At 44.9% G+C, this 12,587-nt stretch overlaps 1 protein-coding gene across 4 annotated transcripts in view; it reads right to left on the reverse strand.

Moving 5' to 3' along the window:
* The window catches only part of cacna1g (calcium channel, voltage-dependent, T type, alpha 1G subunit), a gene marked incomplete at its 5' end in the record, with an annotated part of 167,363 nt that overhangs the window by 149,880 nt on the left and 4,896 nt on the right, over positions 1-12,587 (reverse strand). For all 4 annotated transcript variants that reach the window (XM_084077512.1, XM_084077509.1, XM_084077510.1 and 1 more), the window contains one exon: positions 2,739-2,872. In XM_084077512.1, the coding sequence (XP_083933638.1) occupies positions 2,739-2,872 (134 nt within the window). The remainder of the gene's footprint in view (positions 1-2,738; positions 2,873-12,587) is intronic.

Raw genomic sequence — 12,587 nt, forward strand, 5'->3', positions numbered from 1 at the left:
CACAATCTCTCTCTTTCTCTCTCTCTCTCTCTCTCTCTCTCTCTCTCTCTCTCTCTCTCTCTCTCTCTCTCTCTCTTCACCTGTGCAAACCAACCATCAAATCACTCAGTCTATCAACCCTCGCCCTCGCATAGCCTCGTGGCGGTCAGGTGATTAAGGAAGAGAGCAAGCGCCAGACGAGCTGAAAAGGCGCCTCAGCTGTAATCATGGTCGGACGAAGAAACAAGTGCTTCTTCATCACAGCCTTCCACCGCCGAGCGTATTGACTGTTGCCAGGATATATCACATGCCCGACAGCCTCCCGTTGCCTAGGTTACCATTGTCTCATTACGGACGGGGCTCTCCTGACAGTGGAGAGGTGCGGATTTTCTTGCACCGTAACAGACAAGAAAGAAACTGACACAGATGCATGCACACACGTAAACAACGCTAGCCCCAACATAACTAAACTGTCTGTAGGCCAGTGGTGGAAAAAGTACTCAAGTACTTAAATAAAAGTATCAATACTGCAATGTCGAAATACTGTTAATGGGTTAAGGCCAATACATGGTCCTTCATCGTTCGTGAACCCAATACATCGGGTTCAAGATCGGTTCTGAGAAAAAGTTCTCAAGGCCAGCTATCAGAAGTTCTGAATGACGTCAATGTGTAGTTCTGAACTGAAAAGAAGATGAGCATGTATTGGCCTTCAGGCCCACAGTAGTCTCACGTAGCCAGACTGATCGTGACTAGGCCCGCAGTAACATACACAGTCGTATTAACTTATGGGTCGAGAGTAACGTGACAAGGGGGAAATCATAGGCAGCACAGTAGGTTTCCATTCACCGTACGGATAATTTCATCCTAGTTGTCATCGGACGTTTCCATGGCTTCTTCAGCCGTGAGGTTTAGTTAAGGAGGGAGCATGGAATAAGGCTGTGTGTGTGTGTGTGTGTGTGTGTGTGTGTGTGTGTGTGTGTGTGTGTGTGTGTGTGTGTGGGGTAAGGGAGAACAGAGATGGTAAGATATCTGAGTGACCTTCGCTGGCAGAACACAGATGCTATTCATTGTTAAGCCTCGGACCCCGTTGACAGTGTGTGTGTGTGTGTGTGTGTGTGTGTGTGTGTGTGTGTGTGTGTGTGTGTGTGTGTGTGTGTGTGTGTGTGTGTGTGTGTGTGTGTGTGTGTGTGTGTGTGTGTGTGTCTGTGTGTGTGTCTGTGTGTCTGTGTGTGCGTGCATGCGTGTGTTTTATTAGAGACAGAAATTGAAATGCAACTGCAGCTGAAGGACACACTCACACACATGTGCCTGCCTACATCTCTCTCTCTCACACACACACACACACACACACACACACACACACACACACACACACACACACACACACACACACACACACACACACACACACACACACACACACACACACACACACACACACACACACACACAGAAACAGAGCAGTGAGAGGAAATATGCTCTGCTTTTTACTGATGGACAACAGAAGTTATGGATGCCATTAAAAATCAGCAGGGGAGGCAGTGTGATGAAAATGTCAGAGAGAAGCCAGCAGGAGATGCTCACTAACTTGTTTAATCAGATTATGTGCGTGCGTGCGTGCATGCGTGCGTGCGTGCGTGCGTGCGTGCGTGCGTGCGTGCGTGCGCGTGCGTGGGACATCGCATGCCGAATGCATGTACACTCCTCTCCTAGAAACCTTGTATGTCCAAAACCATTACATTTCAGGAAATGGAAAAAAGAACCTGTGTTCCAAATGGATCCAATGTAGTTCTTATATAGACACAAAACTCTTATAAACCCCACAGACACATTTAACCACTATCAGTTTAAGTTTAAAAATTATTTGCAAAAATAGGAAATACGGGACGCGTCGTTAGCTTGTAGATCGGCTATTTCCTCTCTCATATGACGAAGCAGGGCATTCATTTACAAAAAAAAACTTAAAAAGTTGAAATATGGAGATATGAGATATGATGACGTTTCTGCCCGACAGCGACGATATACGTGTACATGTGTGTGTCGTTTGTGCATGTGCGCTAACAAGCAAACGACGCACCGCGGCACATCGATGCTCATAGCTTAGACTGGGGGGGTGAGATGTAATCACAGCGCTATAAGCACAGCTTGGAGGGGCACGCCACCGAAGGAATTCCCTCCACACGCTGACTCCAAGTCTGCCCGTCTCGCAAACTCACAACACATGTCCGCCAGCATATGTGTGTGTGTGTGTGTGTGTGTGTGTGTGTGTGTGTGTGTGTGTGTGTGTGTGTGTGTGTGTGTGTGTGTGTGTGTGTGCGCGTGCGTGCGTGCCTGTGTGTGTGTGTATCCATAGCTGTGTACGCCTCAAGTGCAAGAAACTCCCTTAAAGGGATAGTTCACCCAAAAAAGAGAGACTTGGATCCATGGATATTCTTTTGTTTTTGTCGCATTCCTAAGCCAATATTTGATGACCAGCGGACCGGCAGGCAGCGGTTCCGGTCGGAGACACAAAGGAGACTCTTTGTGTCTCCTACCGGAACCGCTGCCAGTCATCAAATTATTGGCTTAAGAATGTGACAAAGACTAAAACATATCCATGAATTCAAGTCTCCATGGGATGACTAATCGATAGAAAATAAGTCAGAGAGAGAGAGAGAGAGAGAGAGAGAGAGAGAGAGAGAGAGAGAGAGAGAGAGAGAGAAAGAGAGAGAGAGAGGGAGAGAGAGAGAGAGATGTTTGTGTGTCTCTGCATAACTCACCCAGCTACCACTATGAAGAAGTCCAAGCGGTTCCATGTATCTCCAAGGTAGCACTTCTTCCCCACGATGCCCAGAGCCACCATTTTGATCACCATCTCGATGGCAAAGAACGCAAAGATAAAATCATCAAAGTCCTACAACAAGAGAAAGAGAGAAAGAGAGACAGAGAGAGAGAAGAGGGACTCAGAATCGTCGTTTGATGTAAAGTAGGACACATCTGCTGCTTGGGGTGCCATCCGTCCCTTGAAATAAGGAATCGTCCCTTATTTTGGAAACTAAAAGAGAGAAAAGACGTGTCCTCTATTGAGTCAAGTCAAACAGCTCATATAATTTGTTTCTGTATACACCAAATCTAATGTTCCCCCCAGAATATGGATGCTGGCATTCAAGTGGTTACATAAAGTATTTACTTTGAGATTTGATTTTTCTGGGCATCCCTTAATTTTCTTGGAAATAAGGGAAATAAGGCTGTCCCTTATTTGAATTTCAGGTAGTTGACAAAGCTATCCACCTGTTTCCTAGGCTGTGTGTTTTCCACTTCCTGTCGAATTTCATTGGATATCATTAGTCATCTGACCGGTTTCATTGGATTTCATTGGATCAAATCGACAGGAAGTGGAACACACACAGGAAGTGAAAAGCCTAGGAAACAGGTGAATAGTTTACCCTGTTGAGTTTAGTGCTGCATAATTTTTAAACAACCCGTATTCTTCAGGCTGCAATAGAAAGACACTGTTGAGGTGACAAATGGCTCTACAGTATTCTAGACTATGAGTGCCACCTGTTTGTTGTACTAATCAGTATATGGCTGCACTCATTACAGCCTGGCCCTGCTAACAAAGGAAACATCGACCGCCTGCTGGTTCATTATCAGAGCGGACTGGCAGAAAACGATCAAATTAAAACAAAGATCTATGAAGCTATGTGGATCCTCAATTTAAAACAAAAATCTATGAAGCTATGTGGATCTCAGGATCCACATATAATTGTTTACATTTAGAGTAGCCAATATTTTTTTACCCCCTTTTTCTTCCCAATGTAGTTGTTATGCCAATTAATTCCTCCCCACACACATTTCTGTGTTGTCACTGCCGTCGTATCGTACTGACTCACCTAGCAGTGAGGAGCCCCCAACAGGAGGACGTAGGGCCTTCGTCCTACTCCTCTGGCACAACACTCCCCACTGACAGGTGCCGTCCCAGGCTGTAGGATTATGTGCAATGACCAATATCACCCTCCCCATCCGCCTTCCCTGCCCGAACATGGGCCATTGTGTTCGTATATAGACACCCGACAAAGCCGGATGCACCACAGTGGAATCAAACCCACAACCTCCGTGGTGGTGGGCAACATCATTCATTTATGACGTATCTATGATTTATGACGTATCTTCTATTACACAACTAAAGTTAAATATTTCAAAATGTATAAAAGCATGAAAGATCAGTCCAGCGGTTTGTGAGATTAGCCCTGGACAGACAGACAGACAGACAGACAGACACAGAGCCTGTCATAGACAGCTATAGCCTCTTGCAGAGCCACGCCATAAAAGAAAAAAAAACAAGAGTGAAAGAATGATTTGGACTGGGATAAAGAAAAATGGAGATAGCCGTAATTCCTGTAAATGTAAAAAGAAAGGGAGAAAAATAAAAGGAAAAAATCATGAATAAGTCAAAAAGCGAAGGAATGGTAGATGAGGAGAAGAATGTGGCGTGAAGTGAATAAAAAATGAAGGACTCATATTCTGGGAAGAGATCAAGGCGTAGGACACCCACCGGTGAATGAGCGATCCAAACACGTACACAGAGAAATTCATAAATATATCAAAACCATCGCCGCTTAGGCCCACAAAGTTCCCCCTTTGGCAGTCAAAACTTCATTTTCGAAAGTGTGTGTGTGTGCGTGCGCGCACGAGTGTGTGTGTGCGTGTTTGTGCGCACGTACGTGCGTACGTGCGTGTTTACAGCTCAACACACCCGTCTGACCCAGTGAGACGCTGTATCCGCGCACTGATGTGGTTTCCCTTGAGAGACCTCAAATATTTCGCTTCACACTGTGAAGCGTGTGCTGACATTCAGAAACACTGATGTGTCGTCTTCTCCAGACAGCTGTCCCGGGGTGGGCTTCCTTCATCTTTACGCAGGCTGCTGTATATACATACCCCCACCAGATGTGGAGGAGGAGGAGGACCTTCAGACTGGATGGCTGAAGATGCATAGCGTTGCTGACGGGCAGAAGACGGGCATGTCCGAAACCGTTATACGGTTTTGAGGAAATATGGGGGGAGGGGGGGCGGCCTGTGGTCCCAGTGGATTGAAGTTATTTTTTAGTCATGAGCTCTTGTCGATACTTTTCATTGGTTAAATGTTTATAAAACCCACAGACAGCAGGTTTAACCACTTTTCAAATGTTTCAAAAGTTGCGGAAATAGACGATGTACAAGCTCACAATGCGTCGCACCGCAACACATTGTGAGCTTGTACATAGATATAGACGCAGACAACAACAACAACAAACTTTTGTGTTGTTTGATACCACATATTCCACTTCCTTCCTTGGTCCTCTGACTGGTGGTTGAGCTACAGAATGCTCTGCCAGGCTTGCCTTTCAAAGTGAAAGGTGGATTTGTTATAGTACAGAGGAACTGACAACAGCCCGAGGTTTCTGCCCGCCTGTTCCTCAGGAGCTCCCAGTGGACAGAAAGGAAGAGGCATCCCTCCCCGCATACAGTTCCTCTCTCTGCTCATCAAAACACACTGGATTTGTTCATTTGAACAGACTTGGACCCTGGCCGCGTCGCAGATTATACAGAGTGTATCCAGTGGTGGAAAGTAACTAAGTATGTGTACTTAAGTACTGTACTTAAGTACATTTTTTTGTTTCTTTTTTACTTCACTAGAGTATTTCCAATTTGCAATACTTTTACTTCTACTCCACTACATCTCAGAGGCAAATATTGCACTTTTACTCCACTACAATTATTTTAAAACTTTAGTAAGGCTACTAGTTACTTTGCAGATATAAATTACTATATTATAAAACATGCAAAATTGCTGATCTATGCGACGCGTTGTGAGCTTGTAGATCTGCTATTTTCAAACATTTAATTGTACTATAAGTATATTTTGATGGCAATACCTTTGTACTTTTACTCAAGTAACATTTTAAACGTGCCTTTTACTTGTAACAGAGTATATTGTGGTATCGCTACTTTTACTTAAGTAAAATATCTGAGAACTTCTTCCACCACTGAGTCTATCAGAGTATATCAGTGGATTGCAGGAAAGAAAAGTAACAAACTGTGACGACTGACAGATTACACGCCACAGCGAGACCGAATGTGAAGATAGAAATTGAACGATTAGCGACATATAGTGCCAGGTATAAGACCCTCATCAATCTCTGTCTCTCTGCACCTCATCGGCTTTTTTTTCTGTTTACCAGGAGAGGCTTTCGACTTCCCTCCACTGTGCAGTAATTACTCATCCATTTTGCATTAGCTCAACCCGGCATGCCTGCCGAGCCCATCATATGAGAAACCTTCTGCCCCGAGGGTGAAGGAATGATCGCTTTACTGACAGATACACACGCGCGCACGCACACACACACACACGCACGCACGCACGCACGCACGCACGCACGCACGCACGCACGCACGCACGCACGCACGCACGCACGCACGCACGCACGCACGCACACACACACACACACACACACACACACACACACACACACACACACACACACACACACACACACACACACACACACACAACATAAACACACAATGTACATATGGGGCCTGTACTAAACCTTCAGGATCACTTGACATCATTGACACCATGCTGATGTCAGCAGCCATGCCTCACAAACTAAAACACACAGACATGCACGCACGCGCAAACGCACACATGCACACACACACTGTACACAAACAGGAACACACACACGCAGCCACGCACGCGCACGCGCACACACACACACACACACACACACACACACACACACACACACACACACACACACACACACACACACACACACACACACACACACACAGTAGTTTGTATTACTATACTTGTGAGGATATCAACATTCTAGTTGATTGGAACCAAAATCTTGGAAGAAGAGGGCCTCTTCCAAGTGGGACCAGAGATGAGGGGTGTGGCTACACACTATATAGCTGGACGTGATGATTACGATACCATAACCCTAAAGACGCAAATAGCAAACAATCAAATATCAAATAGCAATAGCAAATAATCTACAAATATTAAATAAGTGAGCTTGGAGATTAGATATTGTTTCGGTGCATAACAGCGGCACACAACTAAATATACAGGTAAATCAGGCATGACTCTATAACCCTAACCCCTAAACCTGACCTCTAAATGTGTAGCCTAATCCTAACCCCAACCTGAAAATTGTACGCCTAACTCCCCAATTTTTTTTTAACAATAAAACAACTATTTCTCTTGTGAGCACCAGGGGAATGGTCCTCACAATGTCAACCCCTTGAGATGCAGCGTCTCGTTTTCAAGTGGGTCCTCAAAGCACAACACAAAACAAGAAAACAATCGAACAACACAGAAAAAAACATATCAAGGATATACACATGAAGGCTCTTCCACCATCTCAACTTGGGTGGGGGCAGTGGTGGAAAAAGTACTAAAATGTTTTAGTTAAGTAAGAGTATCAATACTGCAATGTAGAAACACTGTTAGGTACGGAATTACAAATTTACTTGAGTAAAAGTACAAGAGTAGAAATTACTCATTATGCAGAATGTCGCATTTCAAGTTTTAAAATGTATGCAAACATTTAAATAGTTGCATAGTAGACGCATAGTAAAAGTATAATATTTGCCTCTGATATGTAGTGGAGTAGTAAAATTGTAAATACTCCAGTAAAATAAAAAATACCTCAAAATTGCACTTAAGTACAGTACTTGGGTAAATGTACTTAGTTACTTTACACCACTGGGTGGGGGAGGGGGGGCATACTGTACAAGCACACACACACACACACACACACACACACACACACACACACACACACACACACACACACACACACACACACACACACACACACACACACACACACACACACACACACACACACACACACACACACACACACACACACACACACTCTCTCTCTCTCTTATGCTCCACGCACATGTATGCATCCATGTAGAAGGCAGTAGTAGGCCATCGTTGCCCGCGGCGATCCCACAGGTCCGTTCCGGTAGAGCAGCATATGGACGTTACACTGTCGCTTTGTAATCAGGATATTGATCCCTCTAAAACTAATATCACAGACCAGTGAGCTGTGAAACATGCAGCATGTATGAACTCATGTATGGAATCATTTAATATCCCAACAGCACACGCCAAACACTACAACGACAAGCCTGCACTAATAGGCTGTGTAATGTATGCACATCGCCCTACACACACACACACACACACACACACACACACACACACACACACACACACACACACACACACACACACACACACACACACACACACACACACACACACACACACACAGGTTTGTATTACTATACTTGTGAGGACATCAACATGTTAGGACGGTGATTTCATGATTGTCATTTTGACAATTGTTTGGCATTTTTAACCGTGTAAGCCTGAAGCCTAAAAATAGCAGATCTATAAACTCACACACGTTTATACAGTACATCAGCTATTTTTCGGTGCACGATACCGGCGTGGTGCTCACAATGTCTTTTCTCTTATTCTACTATGCTTGTGGGGATATTTGGTCCTGACAGGTATTGTCATATAAACACACACACACACACACACACACACACACACACACACACACACACACACACACACACACACACACACACACATCCACCAACACACACCCACGTGTGGACACATAAACAACCACTAGCACAAAACAAAAGCGTCTTTGTCTTTCCACCACCCACACATTCACTGATGTATCTGGTCACCCACTCAAGACTTTTCCCAAAAGACAACCACTAGTAATATAATAATAATAAGTTGATCAGCACTCCTTTGCGGTATTTGCCACTGTATATTTGCATATATACGGTGAAATGCTGTGTTGTGCATTTAACCCATCCCGTGTGTGTGTGTGTGTGTGTGTGTGTGTGTGTGTGTGTGTGTGTGCGTGTGTGTGTGTGTGTGTGCGTGCATGTGCGTGTATGAGAATGGGTGAATGTAATGCACATTGTAAAGTGCTTTGGAGAAAGGCGCTCTAGAAATTCACCATGTACCAGATGATATAATGACTTAAAAATGCCTCACCCCGTGGTTCCTTTAAAAGGACACTTCACAGTAACTTCATGGTTGAATTACTTCGCCCAGTAGCAGCATTGAACTTCTCTGTGCAGTACTAGTAACCCCCCCCCCCCACACACACACACACACACACACACACACACACACACACACACACACACACACATGTAGGTGTGCTTCCAGACAGGAACATTCAGACCTTGGTTGTCTGCCCGCATTCATGCATGCAGCCAGTGTGCTTTTAGATTGGCACTGTATCAATAATAGCCACGTTGACACTTTGGGGAGTCAACGCTTAAGTCAAGTACACACACAGACAAGTCATTAGGGAGTCTTTTAAGTGTCCTCGGCATCAGTGATTAAGTGCACTTAGACCACAGGCTTGGGTTCAGGAGGTGATGGGGGAGGGTAATGTTGGCACATGTTTGACACATTGATGATAACAGACAGGCTGCTACGTCTCTGTGTGTTTAGGTATGTGCGCGCGCGCGCACACACACACACACACACACACACACACACACACACACACACACACACACACAGTATGTGCCGCGAAGTATAAATATACACATTTATACCGTACTGTGTGTGTGTGTGTGTGTGTGTGTGTGTGTGTGTGTGTGTGTGTGTGTGTGTGTGTGTGTGTGTGTGTGTGTGTGTGTGTGTGTGTGTGTGTGTGTGTGTGTGTGTGTGTGTGTGTGTGTGTGAGTGCCTGCCTGCCTGCCTGGTGGCCACGTGTGTTTAGGTTCACTCTCATGCGATGTGAGAAGACATTAACATTAGAGTAACAGCCATTCACTCATAGACACTCGTAGGCTGCTGGGTATATCACATTGTGTGTGTGTGTGTGTGTGTGTGTGTGTGTGTGTGTGTGTGTGTGGTGTCACTGTTTAGGCTGGGGAGCCTCGCACATACCGCGCACACATGTTAATGCAAGTACCCACATCACAGGGCGCGTGTGTGTGTGTGTGTGTGTGTGTGTGTGTGTGTGTGTGTGTGTGTGTGTGTGTGTGTGTGTGTGTGTGTGTGTGTGTGTGTGTGTGTGTGTGTGTCTGACAAACACACACACACACACACACACACACACTCTCTCTCTCTCTCTCTCTCTCTCATTCTCTCATTCTCACACACACACACACACACACACACACACACACACACACACACACACACACTATTATGGGCTTGCACTTTGGCGAGCTAGGGAGACTGGGGGAGACATAATCACAGTAATAGGGGGAGTGATACATCTTACTTGGGAAAGGGGACGAGGCAGTGGGAGAGTGAGATAAAAGCAAAATGAGAGAGGGATGAAAGAGTAGAGGAGGAGGAATACAGTAGCTCCAACTTAGATCCTACCCAGCTGTTACTGCAGAGAGATAGAGAGAGAGGGAAGATAAGAGAAGAGCTGATAAAAGAAGATATACTGTATACTGTATATGCATGGTGTGGGCGTGTGGGTGACACAACTTCAGGGATTTGACAAAAAAAGAGCAATTACGTCATAAAAGAGAAGATATACTGAACTATAATGGAGTTATACAACACAATAATTCAACATTATCTTTACCAACATGATGTGACAGCAACAGGACGTCAGAGCCCGTAAAAACTACAGAGAAAAATAAAACACACCCAATAAAATTGTGTGTGTAAAAATGTTCTGACATTTTGATGTATAGTATTAATATTTTATAATATTAACTATTCGAACAGATTTCCAGTTTGTCTGTGAATATTCCAAAAAACGAGCATTTCTTTTGTATTGTGGTCCATTGCCTATTTCTTTTGTCTGATTTATACTTGGTTGCACGCCATGGAACCCACAGGAAATAGCCGATCTACAAGATAACAACACGCCACATGGCGACACGTTAGCTTGTAGCTCAGTGGCGTGCGTGACACCTGGACGCAGGTATAAGTCTTTTGCGGCAACCAACTGAAAGCTGAATCGAGTAGTCCGGTGTCGCCAGTCGCTACGAGTTGGAATAAAACATGGATGACATACCAAACAAGTATTCCAAGAAGAACTTGAAGAAACTTTTCGGATTCATCAAATCATTCATTTAATCTGGTCGAGGGGAAGGATTTTGGAGGAGCACGTTTTTGGTTTCCGCCCGACTGATGATGTGCTGTGAAGTTATATCCCATCTATAGACCGGATCAGACAACTGCAAAAGCAGTTGATCTGCAGTCTAGGAACAGGTAGAGGTTCAGTGTCTTGATCAATGACACTTTGACATGCAGCCAAGAAAAGCCAGGGATCAAGCCAGGGATCAAACCAGGGATCACACTGGGAACCTTCGGATTCCAAGCTCTACCTCCTGAGCAACTGCCTGCCCATATCACTGTAGCCTGGTAAACCCTCCCTCCAGAAATCTCATTTCCATTTGATTTCTGGAGTGAGTCTGGCCTGATCCGCCTTTCTGCAATATTGGCTGTGGGCTGGAGTTGGGCGGGAGTAATACCGTTGACTGACAACCCCTTCAACCAATGATCGTTTTTCCCCTTCAGCCAATCAGCAGTTAATTTTTACCACCTCCAGACTATGTGACGCAACGGGACTTTTGAGACGGCCATGCCCAAAATAGGTTGCCTTATTGGGATACATGCGTGTCACTCCCCGCCCCTGCCGGTTCTCTAAATTTATATTTTTAAATAGGCTCTGTCATGATTAATTGACCACATATATGAAGTTAAACAACGAAATTCTATCCAAACGATATCTTAATAGTAAATTCCGTGCCTCAAAAAAGTTTGAGACCGTTTTAAAAACGAAACTAAGAAGTGAAGGCACTCGGACAACAACAATGGCTGCCGTTCGTCTTTTGTCGGAGGCTGCACTCGGCTTCATTCGGGCTCACTCGAACTCGCCACCTGATTGGCCAACTGTCGCTGTCAATCACAGAACGATGAGCGACGACGCTGATAGGCTCGTCCCTTTGGCGTACAGAGCCAATATTGCAGAAAGGCGGATCAGGCCAGACTCACTCCAGAAATCAAATGGAAATGAGATTTCTGGAGGGAGGGTTTACCAGGCTACATATCACTGCTCTTTTCCCCAATTATGTGCCAGTGTATTGCTCTTGAATACGTCAAAAATAAAAGAGGGGAAAAAGAGTGTTGTTCTAGCTTGACACGTACTGTTAAGCCTGCTATTAAAGCGAAGCTCAATCTCTGGCCTCTAAAAGTAAACAGCCACAGTTTAAATAAAGGGCATTTGTTTCTTTTGTGGCCGAAACAAAAGGCGGTATCAGTTCTGAGAAAACATTTCTCTGCAGTATAACTCAGCCACTATGTATGCTAATTCTCACTGTCAGAAGAGCTATTATCAGAGGGGTCAGACACTCATCTCTCTCGCTCTCTCGCTCTCTCTCTCTCTCTCTCTCTCTCTGTCTCTCTCTCTCTCTCTCTCTCTCTCTGTCTCTCTCTCTCTCTCTCTTTCTCTCTCTCTCTCTCTCCCCCCTCTCTTGTCTTTGGGCACCCAAAGTTATCGAAACCCTCCAACAACCAGTCCGTGGGTATGTCCTAGGCTGGA

Source organism: Gymnoscopelus microlampas (assembly GCF_963454915.1).
Source record: "Gymnoscopelus microlampas genome assembly, chromosome: 14".
Classification (NCBI taxonomy): domain Eukaryota; kingdom Metazoa; phylum Chordata; class Actinopteri; order Myctophiformes; family Myctophidae; genus Gymnoscopelus; species Gymnoscopelus microlampas.